The sequence below is a fragment of the Sinocyclocheilus rhinocerous genome, unplaced genomic scaffold (genome assembly GCF_001515625.1).
Source record: "Sinocyclocheilus rhinocerous isolate Xijiao unplaced genomic scaffold, SAMN03320098_v1.1 scaffold852, whole genome shotgun sequence".
Classification (NCBI taxonomy): domain Eukaryota; kingdom Metazoa; phylum Chordata; class Actinopteri; order Cypriniformes; family Cyprinidae; genus Sinocyclocheilus; species Sinocyclocheilus rhinocerous.
The window spans coordinates 10,661-30,299 of NW_015626422.1; the positions used below are offsets into that span (position 1 = coordinate 10,661).

The 19,639-nt window shown below is 34.7% G+C and overlaps 3 protein-coding genes across 6 annotated transcripts in view; 2 read left to right on the forward strand and 1 right to left on the reverse strand.

Moving 5' to 3' along the window:
* The window catches only part of ascc1 (activating signal cointegrator 1 complex subunit 1), a 9,517-nt gene extending 2,750 nt beyond the window's left edge, over positions 1–6,767 (reverse strand). The window contains exons 1-7 of one of the 3 annotated variants that reach the window (XM_016521294.1): positions 6,705–6,767; positions 5,602–5,729; positions 5,429–5,525; positions 3,278–3,375; positions 2,589–2,767; positions 1,257–1,390; positions 1,057–1,176 (exon numbers count right to left, since the gene is read on the reverse strand). In XM_016521294.1, the coding sequence (XP_016376780.1) occupies positions 1,057–1,176; positions 1,257–1,390; positions 2,589–2,767; positions 3,278–3,375; positions 5,429–5,525; positions 5,602–5,716 (743 nt within the window). In that variant the 5' untranslated portion in view covers positions 5,717–5,729; positions 6,705–6,767. Of the gene's footprint in view, positions 1–1,056; positions 1,177–1,256; positions 1,391–2,588; positions 2,768–3,277; positions 3,376–5,428; positions 5,529–5,601; positions 5,730–6,704 lie in introns of all 3 variants that reach the window. The other 2 variants (XM_016521275.1, XM_016521285.1) reach the window with 2 other exon arrangements.
* Positions 6,768–7,116: 349 nt separating this feature from the next.
* On the forward strand, positions 7,117–9,766 carry anapc16 (anaphase promoting complex subunit 16). 2 transcript variants are annotated; one of them, XM_016521343.1, is made up of 4 exons: positions 7,117–7,190; positions 7,800–7,966; positions 8,297–8,371; positions 9,315–9,766. In XM_016521343.1, the coding sequence occupies exons 2-4, from the start codon at positions 7,825–7,827 to the stop codon at positions 9,422–9,424; spliced, it is 327 nt and encodes a 108-aa protein (XP_016376829.1). In that variant the 5' UTR covers positions 7,117–7,190; positions 7,800–7,824; the 3' UTR covers positions 9,425–9,766. The 2 variants fall into 2 exon arrangements, with proteins under 2 accessions (XP_016376829.1, XP_016376836.1); XM_016521350.1 differs by having other exon boundaries at positions 7,818–7,966.
* A 6,015-nt stretch (positions 9,767–15,781) lies between these two features.
* On the forward strand, positions 15,782–17,799 carry ddit4 (DNA-damage-inducible transcript 4). Its single transcript, XM_016521313.1, has 3 exons — positions 15,782–15,939; positions 16,586–16,784; positions 16,879–17,799. Exons 2-3 carry the CDS (start codon positions 16,604–16,606, stop codon positions 17,364–17,366), a joined length of 669 nt encoding a protein of 222 aa, XP_016376799.1. The 5' UTR covers positions 15,782–15,939; positions 16,586–16,603; the 3' UTR covers positions 17,367–17,799.
* Positions 17,800–19,639: the final 1,840 nt, after the last annotated feature.

Below are 19,639 nucleotides of genomic sequence, written 5' to 3' on the forward strand. Positions count from 1 at the left end.
TATATAAATAACATTTGTTACTTGAAATAAAATAAACTTTAACTGAAAATAAGTTTAGGTTGAAGAAAAAAAAACAAAAAAAACAAGTAAAACTGAAAATTTATAAATTTTACATATTTTACAAACCTAATTTAATTAACCTCGTTAATTAAAATAAATCTGTATTTTAAATTTGTAAATTAAAACAAATATAAATATTAGATGAAAAACTTAATCGTACAACAAAAATTATAAATTCTGCCTTGGCAATTAACTGAAAAAAAAAAGATTAAGTACAAAAATTACTAAAACTAAAACTGAAATAAAATAAAAGATTAATAGATTTTTTTTTTTAATGCCAAAAGCATATAACAATTACTAATACTTAAACTAATTATTACTATTTAAAACTATTAAAACTATTATTAATAATTTGTTAATTAAAATAAAATGTAAATATGCAACTTTTATTTGTTTTAGCTTTACGTTTTCATCTAATATTTCAATTTTATTCATTTCATTTAATTAATAAATTATTTTAATCATTTTAATTTTAGTTTAAGTATTAGTAATTGTATGTGCTTTTGTAATTTTATTAGTTTTTTTAAATATTTCTATTCAGCTTTAATTTTATCTACATTTTTGCACTTAAACATATTTTATTTCAGTTAGTCACCAAGCCATCACTTCTCATTTTTGTTTTACGTTTAAGTCGAAGTACTACAATTACTAACACTAAAATAGAAATAAAGCTAAAGCTAAATAGAAGCATTTTGATAATGACAAAGCACATAAATGACTAAAAAGAAATTAAAATGAAAACGTGAAATATAAAATCTAATTCAAAATGAATACGTACTATAAATAATACAACAGTACAATAATATACTGATATATAACAATTCTTTTTCTCATTATATTACATTAATATGTTAGATTTCATACATGAAAGTATCATAAGAGTGCACTATATTCCAAGTGATCTGAAGACATATGTTTGGAATGATGTGAGTGATTAAATGATGACCATTTCTGGGTGAACTATGAGACTTTACCAGGTAATGAATTGTATCTTACTTGTCAGATCCATCTCGAACCGTGACTTTGGCATAGAGAACGTCCACCATCGACGGGTCATCATTCATATATTCAATTCCTCGGACCTCCACAGGAAGTGGTTTTGCTTCGGTTATATCTCTGCAGAGACAAAGCAGCACATTTACTCTGCTGAGCATCGCTGCGGTCTGTTCTGATGCTTTACGGGCTGCAGTAGTGACCTGATAGCGTCCCGGCACTGCTGCAGGAGCTCGCTCGCGCGTGTCACTTCCTGTTCGTTCAGCAGGGCCAGAGTGCCGATGGTCAGATGCAGTTTGGCTGGGTTCTGAAAAATACTCTCATCCACGCCTGCGTCCTGCACAACACACATTAAAACCAACTCAGAGACAATCCACAAATCTAGCAAACATTTCATAGATGCCTTTTTATCACTACTATAACTCATTCACAATCAGGCCAGGAACAAGAATTAAGAAAATAGTAAATAGAGTGAATTTTGCTGTGACCTTATCACATTATATTATTTTTAAATGACATTACAGTAAATTACATTATAATTATATAATATAATATAACATAATATATAATATAATATAATATAATATAATATATTAATCTGATTAAATTTTTGTATTAATATTATATTAAATTCTTGCATTATCTACTGGCAACAATAAGACAATAAGATAATAAGATAATATAATTAATAAGCTATATTTTACATTAACCTTACTAAAAGAAAAGAAAATATAATAATATAGTATAATACAATTAACAAAATTAAATTAAATTAAATTGTGTTTCATTAACTACTGGCAACAATATGTAAAGTAAAGTAAAGTAAAGTAAAATCAAATCAAATAAAATCAAATATTAAATTAAATTAAATTAAATTAAATTAAATTGAGTTTATGCATTAACTACTGGCAACAATATGTAAAGTAAAGTAAAATTAAATTAAATTAAAAATTAAATTAAATTGAATCTTTAAATTAACATTAAATTGAGTTTATGCATGGCAACAATAAGACAATAAGATAATAAGATAATATAATTAATAATCTACATTTTACATTAACCTTACTAAAAGAAAAGAAAATATAATACTATAATATAATACAATTAATAAAATAAAATAAAATACAATTATATTTAATTAAATTAAATCTTTAAATTAACATTAAATTGTGTTTATGCATTAAGTACTGGCAACAATATGTCCAGGAAGTAAATAGAATGAATTCTGCTGTAGCTTTATTTTATTATATCATATTAAACTATCTTAACCTAACCTAAAACAATAAAATAAATATTAATATTATATTACATTTATGTCTTAATTACTTGCAACAATAAGACCAGGAACAATCATTAAGAAGGTAAATAAGGGTGAATTTTGCTGTTACCTTATTATATTATAACAAACCTTATATTATTATACTAAATTTATGTGTTAACTACTATCATAATACTATATTGAATTCTTGCGATGTTAATAAAGTAACTGCGGTCGCCTCTGATTGTGTGTTGACTTCATGAGTGAATGTTCTCACCTGTCCGCAGAGCTCCAGCACCTGCTCTCGAAAGCGCAGGAAGCCCTGCTGCACCTGAGGATGATTTAGTGCAAACGACAGGAAGTGTGTGAACGGCTGCTTCCTCCGAAAGCTGTCGATCAAAACCTCAACGCGGGTTACAGCTGAGGCGACGGCTGCTCTGTGTGCACCTGTGATCACTGAGCGTCCCACACACACACACACACACACACACACTTCCATAAAACCACAGCACAACCACAGGAAGAACATACAGTCCTCACCACTGCACACAAGAACACGCTGCTGCCAGAACATCCTGCGACTAGAACATTCTGACCCCTAAAGCACCTTTATGCTTATACAGGAACACTTTTAGTTGCACAAGGCATCATGCACATTCATTTAACGCCAACCGAAACATGCCAACCTTCTGCTTCTGAGTGTGTGCAGACACACGAGCAACAAACTAGATGACTTATATCTCAAGATAATGTGGGTTTGAGCATGCAAAACTCACAGACACCATTCTATACCAGTTTCTCTGGTAATGCTAAGGCATTATGAGTTGTTAGAGTTTATGCATTTGGCAGATGCTTTAATGCATTCCCTGGGAGTTTGAGATATGATTTCTGACTGCACAAATGCTGTGTGATGAACTAAATTAATAGTTCAGGGCTGAGGGGTTTGCTCAAATCACCGTTTCTTACCGATCTGTCCTTCCACGCCTTGTTTTGGGATGCTGATGGAAGTTTTAGTCTCTGATTCCAGTCGTTTACGAGTCTCTCCCTTCTTCCCGATAATATACCTGAAAACACAAGAGCACTGCTGAGCTCAGATCTGAAAATGACCAAAAAGCATCCGAAAAAGCTGCAGTCAGTCTGTATGGGAGCCAGTTTCTGCCTTAGAATGAATAAATATACATAAATCTAATATAAAATATAATGTATTTACCATTTACAATACTGACTTTATTTCTCTGTGAATGCAAGATGTCATTTTGTGCATTAATATTAATAAGAAATGGAACGTACCAACACATTTCTTGAAGGAAATATGCATTTTGTGATACAGACAGATAAAAACGTAATAATTGCAGGATGTATACTTGAAATTTTCAGGTAAAAAAAAAATCAGAATAGTGACTTCAGAAACTTTGAATTGCGAGATTTTAATGCAAAATTGTGGGATATACACTCAAAATTGCTAGAAAGAGTCAGAATCGTGCGCTATAAACATGAAGGCATAAACTCGCAATTCTGAGAAAAAAAAGTGAGATGTTTACTCAAATATTGTAGGATATTAACTACTCTAAACTGTGAGAAAAAAGTCTGAATTGTGAGAAATTAACTCAAAATATAGCCTAAACTTGCGAAAAAGTGAGAACTGTGTGTTATGAACACAATTCTGAGAAAGTCAGAACTATCATATGATACAAAATTGCAAAATATAATCTTGGAATTGCAAGAAATAAAGTCAGAATTGTGTGAACTTGCAATACCGAGAAAATGTGAAAGTCCAAGAAATCTGAATCGCAAGATGTTAACTCAAAAACTGCAGGATATACACTCAGAACTGTGAGAAGTAAGGTCAGAACTATATGTTATGTTAACTCAAAGTTGCAAGAAATAGTCATAATTCTGTGTTGCAAATTCTCAAGTCTGATAAAGTCAGAATTGCTATAAACACCTAATTCTGATACAGAAAGTATGAATTGCTGGACATAACCTACCAATTCTGACCTGAAACAAGTTAATAAAGCAATAAGCCCCCAGAAGCCGTGGTTTACAGTAGGCTTGCTGTGATAGACGGTGCTGACGGTGTTAAGCCGCAACACCGGTTACGTCACTTGCCCACCGCGGCACCGACCCCCACCAGGGCTCTACGCTTATTTTTCTTTTTAGGAGCGCTTGTGCCAAAATTTGATTAAAAAAAATAGCCTTCCCATTACGAGGTGATATTTGACTCCTTAAAGTGATTTACAGTAGAATTTTGTTTTTACCTACTTTATGTAAGTTATTTGTTATTTTATATTAGGCATAGCCTGCCCTATAGCATGGTGTATTTTTATTTGTTTAGTTAATAAAAGTTCTATGTTTTATATATAGGCTAAAGTGAAGTTTGACGTTGTATTTTGTTGTTGCATTCAAGCAATTTACGCCGAGCTGCCGCGAATTCGAAAGTGAAAGTAAAATGCGCACGGTGCTTTCAAGCAATTTAAAAGCGAAGGAAAGAGGGAAAATTCAAACGAACTAAAAACGAACAATTGCTCTACGCCGAATTGCCGCTATTTCAAAGTGAAAGTAAAAAGTGCACGCCGCTTTTACAAGCTATTCAAAAGCGAAGGAATGCGAGGAAAAGAGGGAACGCCCCGCCCCCACGGTGATACCGGTGTTGTCACACGTTGATTAACCGGTGGGAAAATTTCCTCACCGTCACAACCCTAGTTTACAGTGAATTTATAACAGCTAAAGGAAGCGGAGTGCCTAAAACCCCCTTAGCTGTTATAAATTCACTGTAAACCACGGCTTCACAGGGATTATTGCTTTTATAAAACGGTTATTCCATATACGTAGTAAGGTTTCACAAAATAAAACGGAGCAAATAAAGTGTAATGATATTAATAAAAACAGTATTCTTCCACCAAACAATGTAGCTCCTCAGAAACAGTTGTGGTTGCAACAAAGTGGTTGCCGAGCAACACACAAACGTAAACAAAGGTGTATGTTACTTTGTAGAGTCATTTACAACAGCTTCGAAATTGGCTCAGCCAATCAGAATCAAGCACCGGAACTATTTTCTACTCCATGGCAGCAACTGCCTTCATAAGTGTGAGAGTGGTCTAGAACTCATGTACTAACTTGTAAAGGACACTAGGCACGTCTATGGCGCAGCGGAAGCCTCTGTCTGTCTGCTCGATGTTGTATGCATCACACGGCTCGTCCAGACACTGCTCAGCTGCTGAAAAACATCATCTTCACATTATATGACGTCATAATAAAGACACGACGCAGTGGAGCTGACCAAAACAAACCTGCTCCTGAAGACGGATAATCATCCTCTTCTTCTTCATAACATTCCTCCTGGACTGGATTTTTTCTGTAAATTCTGCCTTTGATGTTAATGAGAACCGGCCGCAAGACCTCCATCACACGCAAACTGCTGGATGAGAGAGAGAAAGGAGAAGCACAGTTCATTTACACGCTTAGAATGTGGCATAAATGAGCGTAACAGCACTGGACCGTAATATTGCTGGTTAAATAACTGTAGAATTCACATTAAAGTCACTAAAGAGACAGTTAGATTACTAAAATAATTCTATTTTAAGTAAATGCTGTTCTTTTTTAACTTTTTATTCATCAAAGAATCCTGAAAAAAGTATCACAGCCACAGGTTCCAAAAAAATATGAAGTTTCTAACATTGATAATAAATCAGCATATTAGACTGATTTCTGAAGATCATGTGACACTGAAGACTGGAGTAATGATGCTGAAAATTCAGCGCTGCATCACAAAAATAAATTATATTTTAAAGTATATTAAAATAGAAAACTGTTCATTTAAATTGCAATAATATTTCACAATTTTACTGTTTTTTCTGTATTTTTGATCAGATAAATGCAGCCTTGATGAGCAGAAGAGACTTCTTGTGTATGTATAATAAATAGTTATAAATTAACTAAAACTTACAATTTAACAATATTTAAATTCTGACATTTCATATTAATTGAACAAGACCAGCAGATTACAGAAAACAGAAAAAAATCTATAAAAAAAGAAAGAAACCAAAAAAAATGTCTAGACTAATCAGTAAAAATTACCTAACAAATGATCAATTTATTTTAACTGTCAAGATCATCATTTTGGTGGGATAAACTGTCAACAAGACAGTCTGTTCATGACATCTTCTGAAAAAACTGCAAAATCAGCAGAAAGACGTTTAAATGTTTTATAAACAAATAAATATTTTATATATTTCATAGATTATCGTGTGCTTCAACTGATGGCTGACTGAACTTCGCTACAACACGAATAAACCACATGAAACAACTCAGAACCCATGAAAAAAAAAAAAACACAGAACATATACTCGCAAGAACGCGTAAATATTAATTATTAAATGATTAATCTTTCTACCTTTGAGCTGCTGTGTGTTTGCAGGAAACCGTGGCCGGAAGACGAGACGCCACTTCCGCTTTCAGCGTCTCGCTTAAAAGTCCTCTGCTGAGAGAATATTATCAAAATAATAATAATAATAATAATAATAATAATAATAATAATACAAATAATTTTCATATATAAATAATATTTAAATATATAATAAGCATTTAAATAATAGAAAAGTGAATGATATTGCACTTTTAACTTTTAATTGTAAAGATACGTCTCCATTAGCATTTACTATTTCGTATTTAGTACATATTTTTATTACAATTTGAAAAATCATAACATTATATACAATAATAATGTCCATTATTAAACGATCAAATAAACGATCAAATAAAAATAAATAAATGGGCCTCTTTACGCCGCGACGTCAGGTGGCGCTGCGACGTCCGATAGCGTCAAACTGACGTAAACAAACGCACTGAGGAAACAGAAGCGGCGCTTCGGGTGACGCAGGTTAACTACAAATATTTCACTTTATTATGATTCATTCTTATATATATATATTGCTCATGAGACGCTAATGACGTGTGGAATGGCGTTAATAACTCATGATTTTCCTTTGTTACGAGTGTTGCTTTCATGAGTGCAAATTGTCAATACCATTGTTTGTTGTGTTTTTAATTAAAATGTCAAAGTTAAAAAGAATTAATATAAAGAAATGTTGTGATTGTTCTGTGTGTGTTGTGTTTTTCTATAGGCTGTTATATAAAGCTTTTTATTCAAAGCGCAAAAGTGTTGTTTACATTTTTCACCAATGCAAAAATGTTTGTAAACACCGTATTTATAAATATTTTTAGCTTTTTAGTCAACAGAACAAAAACCAGGTTTTCAGCTGATCACTTTGTACATAATACTCTCAAAAAATGATGGCTGTGTAAATTTGTTAACTACAGAATATAAGGTTCGTGCTAATAATGGTTCCCTGTTTGTTAAAAGCAAATAAAAAAGAAAACCAGGTGAATAGTTTTGTCGGATCAATCTGTAATAGTCTTTATTTCACGACCTCTCTCTGTGCATCAGCTGAACTGTGTTTTCTGGCATGTTCTGGTGTTTGTAATGTAGTTTTTGTGTGATCTGTAGGTTGTGAATGGCAGCATCTTCGTCCTCGTCCTCGGCTGGAGGAGTCAGCGGCAGCTCGGTGACCGGATCCGGCTTCAGCGCTTCTGAGCTCATCCCGCCGAGGAAAGTGCTCTACACTTACCCCAAAGGAGCCGGAGAGATGATGGAGGGTGTGTGCGCCATTTCCATCTCTGTTTTGCATTTCTGAATACCGATTTTGTCCTTCTGCAGCTCAGAAATGGCACAGACTGCTTGCCATAAAAGCCTGTTATATCAATTATTATGGAAGGATTTTCCGCAAGTTCTTCTGTTTATGAAATCCCTCTCGATTCGGAGCGCAGTTTCTGGGTCTTCTGGCCACCGGGGCTGTTACGAGGGGTAATTCTCATCTGGCAAATGTGCTGTTAGTTAATGAGCTCAGCAGAGACCGAAACAACAGAAGCAGTTGCTCAGAACACTTCGACTCAGGATTTTCACATTTGCCTTTTTTCCCCCCACAGATGGATCTGATCGATTTTTATGCGAGTCTGTCTTCAGCTATCAAGTTGCATCCACACTGAAGCAGGTTAAACATGGTAAGTTAAAAAAAAACACTCACTTCGGTTTACGTAAAGGGATAGTTCAGCTAAAAATGAACATTAATTTAATGAAAATGTGCTCACGCTCAGTTCATCCTCTCAAATTCTCATTCAAACTCTAATGTGCACAGAAATTAACATCATCTGAAAATGTGCTCATCCTCAGATCATCCCAGATTAGGATGAGTTTGTTTCTTCATCAGGTTTGTAGAAATGTAGCATTGCATCAGTGTCTCAGCAATGGATGCTCTGCAGTGAATGGGTGCCGTCAGAATGAGAGTCCAAACAGCTGATAAAAACATCACAATAATCCACAAGTAATCCACAGCACTCCAGTCCATCAGTTAACATCTGGAGAAGACAAAAGCTGAAACTAATCCAGCATTAAGATGTTTTTAACTAAAATACATTGAGTCCATAATCCATAATAACTCTTCCTCCAGTGAAAAAGTGTTCTGGTGTGAATCAGGAGAGAAATCTGCACAGATCAAGCAGCGTTTAAACAGCTCTAAACACATATGTGCCTGGATTTTAATGTGAGAGACAACAGCAGATGAGCTTTTTCACTGGAGGAAGAGTTATTATGGATTATAGACTCATATTTGAGTTAAAAATGTCTTAATGCTGGATTTGTTTCAGCTTTTGTCTTCTCCAGATGTTAACTGATGGACTGGAGTGCTGTGGATTACTTGTGGATTATTGTGATGTTTTTATCAGCTGTTTGGACTCTCATTCTGACGGCACCCATTCACTGCAGAGCATCCATTGCTGAGACACTGATGCAATGCTACATTTCTACAAATCTGTAACAAACTCATCCTAATCTGGGATGATCTGAGCGTGAGCACATTTTCAGCTGATGTTAATTTCTGTGCACATTAGAGTTTGTATGAGAATTTGAGCTTCACCGATGTTTGATCTGGATGGTCTCTGATCTCAGATCAGCAGGTGTCACGGATGGAGCGTCTGGCCGGACTGGTGGAGCAGTTGGAGGCAGACGAGTGGAAATATAAACCCATCGAGCAGCTCCTGGGATTCACGACCTCATGACTGCATTCAGAACAGACAGATCCGTTTCTATGCCTGTAAACATATTCATAATCCTGTTTTTCCTCATCTTGAATGAGCTGAAATGAGTTCTTGTGAATGTTACATGTACTGTAGGTGTATGATGTTTTGCACTGGTTTATAATCGCCAACATTGTTTTGTGATCATGTGTGTAAATATGCGTTGTGTTTTTGGATTAAGCTTTAGGAATACTTTAACCCCATGTTTTCACAGTGTTGATTTTTACATGTATGAACTCTGAATACATGTACAATAAAAGCCTTTTTAAGCACAATTCATAATTTAAATGATGATCAAAGGGTGCATTACAATCTTTACATAAAGTTTAAAGATTTTGATGAAATCAGCATCAATTTTATTTACTTAATGTGCTAAAAAATTAAGATTTATGTATTTTAATTGCATCTAATTGCATATTGGATTATACAGTTGTAACATAAAGAAACTAATAAATGTGATGCATGATTTGTCAGTCATACGTGAATGAAACGGGTCAGATTCTCCATTAAAAAAATCACGGCGTAGTTCATTAATAACTGTTTGCATCTATTAAAAAAAAACAAAATTTAAATATATTTATCAAAATACATTTATTCAAATTGTTCAGAATCTGCATAAATCTGTTACTGTTACAAAAACTATTAGATTTATTCAGTTAAAAAGTATAAATAAGGCAGTACAACAAAAACAGTGATGTGTGTGTGTGTATATATAGAGATATATTAAAAGTTATTTTTTTATAATTTAGTATTTAATAAAAATAGAGAGAAAATTGTAAAATTTATATGAATTTATTATGAATTAATTACATATATTTTTAATTTATAAATATTGTGTGTGTATATATATATATATATATATATATATATAATTTAGTATTTAATATCAATACAATTTAAATAAATCATTATTTAATATAATTATTTAATAAATGATATTTTTTTTATTACAGTAAAGAAAAATACTTTTGCCATTATGCATCACATTATGTTTATTAGTTTATGTTAAAACTGTGTATTCCAAATATATGGAAATATTATATTTTATTCAAATACAAATAATAAATCTTAAAGGCCGATATTTATTTGTTTAATTTTCTTTCTTTTTTTTTAAAGCATGAAAAGTTCTGGTCTTTTTGAGAACATTTCAACAGTTATTAAAAAAAAGGAAAAAATTAAATAACCTGCTCTGCTTCTGAAACAACTTTCATTTTCTGCTGGTGTCTAATTTTTCAATTATTCATCTAATCATCTGTCATGTTAAAATCTTCCAAAAAGTTCAAACCATGTGTTTGTCAATGCATTTTGTTATTCAAAGCGTTGCCTCATAGAGCAAAAGTGTCATATTTAAATTTTTACCAGTACAAAAATGTTTTTCAGTGACTTCAGTCAGTTTGTTTTCATTAGTTTTTTCTCTAGTTATTATTTAGTCAACTGAGCATGTGTATAAACTCTGTTTGGCTCAAACAATGGCTGAGGGTATAGGAGTCGTGTGGCACCATTATCACCTAAAAGGAGCTTACTGCTTTAATGTGGAAATAATAAGAATAAACGTTTTAAAGTTCATGTTAAAACTTGAGGGGGTTGAAAGAGAAAGCAATGCAATGTGAGCCTTGTGTAAACGTTGCTTTGAGTTCCTTTAGATGCTTGATGAGCCTTGAACGTCAGCAAATGTTTATCAGCCTTTATCGAAGCAGGCCGCAAAGATGTTTCTGAATGAAAGCACTGAACGTTCTGTTCTGTTCTCGCTGAGATGTTGATTGTCTACTTCTGTATTAAACAAAAGGGCGTTTCTAACTCTATAGCATCGACTGCTGGGTCCTAATGCCGGAAACACACAAGAGTGGAGCTCATGAAAAATACATTACACAGAAAAAAAGAAAGAAATATTATTTTGCATGAGGAAAATGGGAAAATGCATGGCCACTAAGATGTTTAACAATGAAACATACATTTTTCATGAAAATTAATTTTAAATATTTTAATTCATTTGAACATTTAATGTAATTTTTCATAAAAAATGAGCCATCTATATATTTTAATTTAGATTTTTGTAATTCTTATCATTCCCAATCTAGTGATTCTTGTTAGATTTTCATTACTGTTATTGTAATACAATGGTTTTTTAATCATAAAATAAATGCAGTACAACAAATACAGTGATAATTTAGTATTTAATATTAACACTATACATATATATATATATATATATATATATACACACACACACACACACACACATACATACACATCATTTCATATAATTTAGTATTTAATATAAGTACAGTTTAAATTATATATCATTATTGTATTACAATAAAGAAAAATACATATTTTTGTATTAGAGTATGAGAATTGGGGTTTAAAAGAAAATCTTTATGGTCCTTTGAATATACTGCGTTATTATGCAAAATATTCTTTTTTTTATTTTTGGTGTGAAATATGAGCTGAACATATTTTTTACAGTTTCTTATGCATATATTCAGATTTGCATATTGCACAAACATTGCTCTTTCATGTTTTCAGACGTACATAAGCAGTTCTGTTGTTGTTTTCATGCATGGCAACAGTTGGGTGACTTGCTTTATGGCCATAAAATATATGATATATATGATAGTGTGAAATGTAAATGAACTGGGACGGTGTGTTTTGTTCCTTGACGGGGAACACGTGTCTTTGTTTTTGTCTGTGGTTCCTCCTACATTCGGAGAGAACTGTTTGTGCTCCTCTGCTGAAGTACATCTGTGAAGTTTGGCTTCCCTCCAACAAACCTCCAGTTGCATTATATTTGTGTATTATGTGCATGAACTTAAATAAAAGTCCAACTAGTGAATCTTCACTCAATCTCCAGGAGAGAGTTTCACGTAATAGATTTCTTGAGATTTCAAAACTTTATTTGCTTTGGTTGCTTAATTCTTTGTCCTGAAGCAACGGTTTATTATTAAACGCAGTTAAAGTGGTCAAAGGCTTTCATTCAAATGGACAAACAGCATTAGGTTTTAACCCTGGAAACCTTCCAGCCATTATTGCAGCATTTCGTAGAAGTTGTAAAGATCATTATAGAACTGTAAATGAGTTTTACTCAACATGTTTTTGATCCAAAGCAACCTGGTGTTGTAATTTTAGTCACCCTCCAGTTCACCCTCTTTTAGGATTAAACTTGCAACTTAGTTATAGATAAATACTGAGAAGAATTTTTGCCAAAGCTTTTTCCCAAAGTAACCACATTTATGAGTACATCTCTATAATCCTGCATATGAGCAATAACAAAACTAACAAAAATTAATTGTGACACTATTTGTGTGTGTGCTACATTGAAATATATAAACCTATGGAAGCCTGTTTCCGTCAGAGGATAAAAAAAAAATAAAAAATGCAACTTCATATCTTACAATTCTGACCTTTTTTCTCACAACAGCGAAACGTAAAGTCAGAATTGTGAGACGTAAAGTCAGAATTGTGCGATATAAAGTCAGAATTGTGAGACGTAAAGTCAGAATTGTGCGATATAAAGTCAGAATTGTGCGATATAAAGTCAGAATTGTGAGACGTAAAGTCAGAATTGTGCGATATAAAGTCAGAATTGTGAGACGTAAACTCAGAATTGTCAGATATAAAGTCAGAATTGTGAGACGTAAAGTCAGAATTGTGCGACATAAAGTCAGAATTGTGCGATATGAAGTCAGAATTGTGTGATATAAAGTCAGAATTGTGCGATATAAAGTCAGAATTGTGAGACGTAAAGTCAGAATTGTGAGACGTAAAGTCAGAATTGTCAAGACGTAAAGTCAGAATTGTGCGATATAAAGTCAGAACCGTGAGACGTAAAGTCAGTATTGTGCGATATAAAGTCAGAACTGAGACGTAAAGTCAGAACTGTGCGATATAAAGTAAGAACAGTGAGACGTAAAGTCAGAATTGTGCGATATAAAGTCAGAATTGTGCGACATAAAGTCAGAATTGTGAGACGTAAAGTCAGAATTGTGCGATATAAAGTCAGAATTGTGCAATATAAAGTCAGAATTGTGCGACATAAAGTCAGAATTGTGCGATATGAAGTCAGAATTGTGTGATATAAAGTCAGATTTGTGCGATATAAAGTCAGAATTGTGAGACGTAAAGTCAGAATTGTGCGATATAAAGTCAGAATTGTGCGATATAAAGTCAGAATTGTGAGACGTAAAGTCAGAATTGTGCGATATAAAGTCAGAATTGTGCGATATAAAGTCAGAATTGTGCGATATAAAGTCAGAATTGTGAGACGTAAAGTCAGAATTGTGAGACGTGAAGTCAGAACTGTGAGACGTAAAGTCAGAATTGTGAGACGTAAAGTCAGAATTGTAAGACGTAAAGTCAGAATTGTGCGATATAAAGTCAGAACTGAGACGTAAAGTCAGAACTGTGCGATATAATCAGAACTTTTTTTTTTCTATTCCATGTCAGAGCAAGCTTCCATGTAAACCAGCTCTCTCTCAGACTAAAACAAAAAAGTTATGTTTTTCATTTAGGGTAAATAATCTTGCCAGGTTGTTGTTGTAAATAAGAATCTGAGTTGCTTGCCTGGCTAAATAAAGGTAAATAAATAATAAATCATGTATAAATCATGTATTTACTGGGTGACTGTAATTTAATACTCAGAAAAATCAGATAATACATGCTAAAACTGCACTCTTCCTCAGGACTGAGGTGGGTTTTCATTCACTAAGCGTCTCTAAGGCACATTTGGCAGAGGTCAGATCTTCAGCAGTTGTCCTCAAGCCAAGTTTTGCTGAGGTGTGAACAAACAGCAGGCCTTTCTAAAAGCACTGCATAAATGAGTGCATTGATTTAACACAGAAAAACTCTTCTGAGGCCCATTATTGTTTGTGTATTCATGCGGCTGAACGGATTCAAATGCATTATATGCATAAGTTGCAGCAGGATTTGAGGGAAAACACACATGCTTGACTAGCAAACAGAAGACTGGAATGTGCCTGTCCGTGTGGGACGGTCTCTGATGACCAGCAACAGGCCTTCATTCTAAACTAGGAAACTTTTAACCCTTCCTTAACCTCCCCCGACTGCAGCGCTTCACACTTTACTGGCCAAATGCAGCCAATGTAGCTGAAAGACAGAAAGCCTTAATCAAATTAAATCTGACTTTATTATGAACTCTTTCCAGTGAAGACTAGTTTTTAACTTTGTTGGATCTTTCTAACGTACCAAAGTGTGTTAACTCGGTTAGTTTCAGGGGTTTCATGTAAAAACTCCCAACAAATTCCCCTTTACCCCTTTAGTTTGGTTAAAATGTGAAAACAGGGTTAATGTGTCCATAGACTTTTTATTATTATTTGGGATTAAAATATAAAGGAAAGTGTATATTTACATCTTTTGCATTGTAAAAAGTGTTAACCTGCAACTACGTTTAACCCATAACGTATAGTTTTGTTGGTAAAATGTATGTAGGTTGATTCTGAGATTCATTTTTTAAGTTACCATTTTGTCTTTTAGTGTAACTAGCACCATTTAGTAAAGTTTTCCACCATCATATAAGTAAAAATGTGAAACGCTGATGCTGTTAAAGTGAACTTTTGGTGCTTTTAGTTTGGTTTAGATTGAAAGAGTGTTCAAGTGTGTTATTAAATCAATATTTTAGATTAAAATGTAAGGAAAAGTCTATGTTTTAGGTCTTGCCCTATTGTTAACTATTTCTATTGTATTTAACCCATAAAACTTCGTTTTGTTGGTATAAGTGTATTTAGTTCTTAATTTAGATGTTTCCATTCTGTTTTTCACCATTTTAATTAGTTTGGAAAAAACGTTTTTAAAAGTACAAATGTGAGTTCATAAACTTTACATGAATAACAACAATACAAGAACAGCTAAAGTTGTTTACAATGAAGTATATGTCCGCTTTCCAAAAGTATCTCATGCCAACATCCCACATTAAATGACTGGATCAGAGGCATTAAACTGCATAAGGCTCACAGTGTGTTTATTTAGTGAAGTCATCAGTCACTGTGGCTCTTCATGCACGTACTCAATGAAAACGCATCTGTAGAGTCAGTATTTCACAATTCTGTTTCGATTCGAGATGCAAGTAACTTAATCGTCCAATCAAACCACAAACAAATGCGCAGACGTGAGATTCGCCACTGCATGTCCTGAGTCGAAGACAAAAGGTGATGTGAGAAATGCACCTCCTCCACCACCGCAGACAATAGCGGAGACTCATTGACCAGCGCTGCTGCTTGTTACCAGGCGAACTTGGGACGCGAAAGACGTGACATAAACGCCGATTGGCTGGAAACTCGAAGGAGGCGCGGCCAGCGCCAGCGGCTATATAAGCATGCGCTGAATGGGTTGCGTCAGTGTTTTGCAGAACTCACTGCGGATACTAACTAACGGCTGCTGCACTTATTCCGCTTCTCACACGGCTTTGTTGGTTTCTGGTCTTTGTTACGGACTATTTCATCTGCGGGAAAATCACATCTGAAGATCTACCGTGCAGAATATCGGTAAGTGTCTTATTTTATGATTTTTTTTATGGCTGTTTTTATTTTCTTCATTGTTGTTCATTCAAACCTTGAAGTACAATGCAAGACAAAAGTATGCTGCATTTTTTATCAAATATTCTTGACATCAGCACTGCAAAATCAGTCCGATAACTGGATGCATGTATCTTTTTTTTTAGTCAAAATGACAGAATGCTTTGTTTTTTGTTTGTTTGTTTGTTTACTCTGCAGAAATGATTTTCTTGTTTTGCAGAACAAATATCTAAACACCTTTACATCACGATGCATTAACATGAAGCAAAATTACTTTAGATATTGCTTTCAGGAAGAAAAAAAAAATCAACATTTAGTGAGGTTATGCTTAAAACTATGCAAATCTGTCTATGGGGTCAGAAAAACAAACTTAATTCAATGGGAAAGCAATTTTTCTGACCCCGATCGCAGATTTTTGTCTTTGTTTTAAGCATGCAGACACATTTTTCAATACAAAAGCATAATACATTTTTCAGAATGCATTCAAGACTTTATATCTTAAGTCGTTTTGCTAGTAAATGCATCTTGATTTAAACGTCTTACAAAAATGTTGCAGTGCATCAGCTGCTTTTGTGTCTCGTGCATGAATAATAAAAATCGATTTTCTCTTTTACAGTCACTTTAAAACAGAACAATGCAGGAGCAGCTGATTTCCAGCCTTTCATCTGAAGACTCAAGTCCCCCATCCACACCGACATCTGATGCTCCATCCAAACGCTTGTCCTGGAGCAACCTGGTGCAAAAACTGCACAGCAGCCAAAGCCTGGACTCTGATGCAGACCATCACAGCAGCACAGACGATGCATCAGATGCAGGTAAGCAAGCATGAGTTACCATGCATAAGTTAATCATGCACCTTAATCATGCAAGGTCTTGAGTCTAATGCATGCTTGCATTTGTCTCCTGCAGGTTCCATATCCCTAGCCGATCTGTCCGAATCCGACTTGTTTTTCGACCCGACCGAAGAGGCGTTGTGCAAAGAAGTGGTGCAGCTCATCGCACTTAACCTGACTGATGCCAAAGACGGCGTCTTGCACTGCTCCAAACTCCTCATTCCCGAGACGCTCCTGGAGCACATCGGCCAGGAGCTGGTGCACCTGTCGGTCAGCGAGCCCTGTGGCCTTCGTGGTGCCCTCGTTGACCTTTGCGTGGAGCAGGATGGAAGCTGCGAAGCCGTGGGACAGATCGCAGTCGACCCATACCTAGTGCCCACCTTCCAGCTCACACTTGTGCTGAGGCTCGACTCCAGGGGCTTTTGGCCGAAACTCCAGGGGCTTTTCGCCGGCAGCTCGCCTTCGTCTCCGGTTGTTAGACGTGCACTTAAACTGAGCACTGGATTTAGAGTTATTAAAAGAAAACTGTACAGCTCTGAAGAGCTTTTGATTGAAGAATGCTGAGCCCGACTGACTGAATGTCCATGGCATGGATTTTACCAGGTTTTAAAATGAAGCTGGTCTCACAAGAGGCCTGAAGTGTTGTATGACTGTTTAAAGCAGAAAGTTACCAACTCGCAGGGCATTTGTAATGCAGATGTAGGGTATATGAAAAAAGACTTTAATACAATAAGGTGTTTATTATGTTGCACTTTTGCTGACGTTCTAGTGAAGCAGGAGTTTTTGGGCTGCTGTTGAAATGTTTACCTCAGGTTCATGGAAACCAGATGTGGCAGCTATTTTCCATGTAGAAAACTTGACGTTGCTGTTATTCAAGTGCCGGTTTGTTCAAAGATGTGTAACAATGTGTCTGGATGCAGTTATTCTCTTAGATCAAATGGAAGAGGTGCTTTTTAAATTTTATAATTTTTTTTTTTTTTAACAATCATATGCATAGCCATGCATCTTATTTATTTGATATTCAAATGAAATGTTCTGAGTTTTTTTTTTTTGTACTTGAACGAAATGCAGAAAATAAATTATCTTTTTGAAGAAACGAGTGTTTGCTTTTGGGGGGTGTACATATTTTATGCATTTAACAGATGCTTTTATCTAAAATGACTTTCGTTGCATTAACGGTAATGTATGCATTTTATCAATTCATGCATTCTCTGGGAATCGGGAAGAGGAGAAATAGCCTACCACAGTATTAATATTTTCAGAGATGCCACAGTTCGTCTTGTCAATACAAGTCTTTATACTGTAGATATGCTTCACTGATTAAACTTCATGTGATCAGATTTTCTGACAAAGTACTATAGTTTTGATCAATATATTTGTGCTATGCAAATACAATGTGTGCCGTTTTATTGTATATTGCATTATAAAAAGTATTTTTAATGCATTATGCTTCGTAATGCACTTTATGATGCATAGTATGATCTCATGAATAACTAACCAGTGTTTTTATATCTATTCATTGTTACACCGACAAACAACCGACTTGAGATGTGACAAGGAATCTGCAAATATTATAATGCATTTTAATTACATCAGTGTCTCAATGGATGCTCTGCAGTGAATGGGTGCCGTCAGAATGAGAGTCCAAACATCTGATAAAAACATCACAATAATCCACAAGTAATCCACAGCACTCCAGTCCATCAGTTTGTTATAGTTCATTTTTTGGGTGAACTATTGCTTTAAGTGAAGCACATGTCTTTCTCTCAGCTGTTTTTGTCAACATTCCACACACTGGTTTTCCTTTTTTTCAGACGGGTGACTATGAACGTGCTGAAACACATGATTCAGCTGACTGTGGCATTAGCTGACATCCTGCGTCTAAAACACAGTTACGTGCAACACTCAGGCAAACGCACACACCCACTCAGCGGACAGTGGCACGTACAACCTTTATTTGTATTCAGAGTGAAATAATTGCAGCGTAGTCTCTATCAGCGATGAAACTAAGTCATGTAGAAAATAAAACTTCATATGAAATAAATATTCCTATTCAATCCTTCAATAAATATCACCTGTGTACAGCAGCCGTAGTTACTCTTAACACGCAGGACACGCAATAATTTAATCAGTAAGATCCCTGCATAGATAAATCTCAAACATACAAATATAAATCATTAAAAAGACATGATCTCGTTCTAAACAAACTCAAATAAATATATGCAGATATTGTCATCGGACCTCCAGTCTGTTTCATAATGCAACACCAGATTGTTGATTCCTGCCAGAGCTGAAAATAAGGCTGAAATTAGAGAAACAACACCATGAACTTTGATTCAGGCCAGAACATTCAGACTGCGAGGAAACGTCCTTCATCCACAGGAGTCCAAAACACCAGCTCCAGTTTCACACATACACACAATCCTTAGCATGCATGTACACGCGCGCGCGCGCGCGCACATACACACACACACACACACACACACACACACACACACACACTTGCTCACGTACGTGGTCCTCAGCATGCATGCATGTACACCTCAGTAAGTCTTTCTAGTCAAGTTCAGTAGTTGTTGCAATGCTCAGCCCTGTTTTTCAAAGAAATGTATGGCGTTCTTCCATATTCCAGACTGGAGAGATTGTTTTTGGAACCTGTGCAGAAAATAAATATTTGATTTATTAATCATATTTATTTGAAGAAATATGAATAATGCATTGTTTTAATTAATTATTTGTGATGAAAATGCAACATTCCACAATGCACAAGATACGATACTTTTGCTTCAAGCTGAAGTGTGTAATTTCAGCAGCACAAACACTGACCCATATTTCCA

Bases quoted from the DNA above. Each gene is read 5' to 3' on its own strand.
- anapc16 (XM_016521343.1), top strand. From the start codon at position 7,825: ATGGCAGCATCTTCGTCCTCGTCCTCGGCTGGAGGAGTCAGCGGCAGC. The intron at 7,967-8,296 runs GTGTGTGCGCCA...TTCCCCCCACAG, and splicing joins AGCCGGAGAGATGATGGAGG to ATGGATCTGATCGATTTTTA. The intron at 8,372-9,314 runs GTAAGTTAAAAA...CTCTGATCTCAG, and splicing joins ACTGAAGCAGGTTAAACATG to ATCAGCAGGTGTCACGGATG.
- ddit4 (XM_016521313.1), top strand. From the start codon at position 16,604: ATGCAGGAGCAGCTGATTTCCAGCCTTTCATCTGAAGACTCAAGTCCC. The intron at 16,785-16,878 runs GTAAGCAAGCAT...TGTCTCCTGCAG, and splicing joins AGACGATGCATCAGATGCAG to GTTCCATATCCCTAGCCGAT.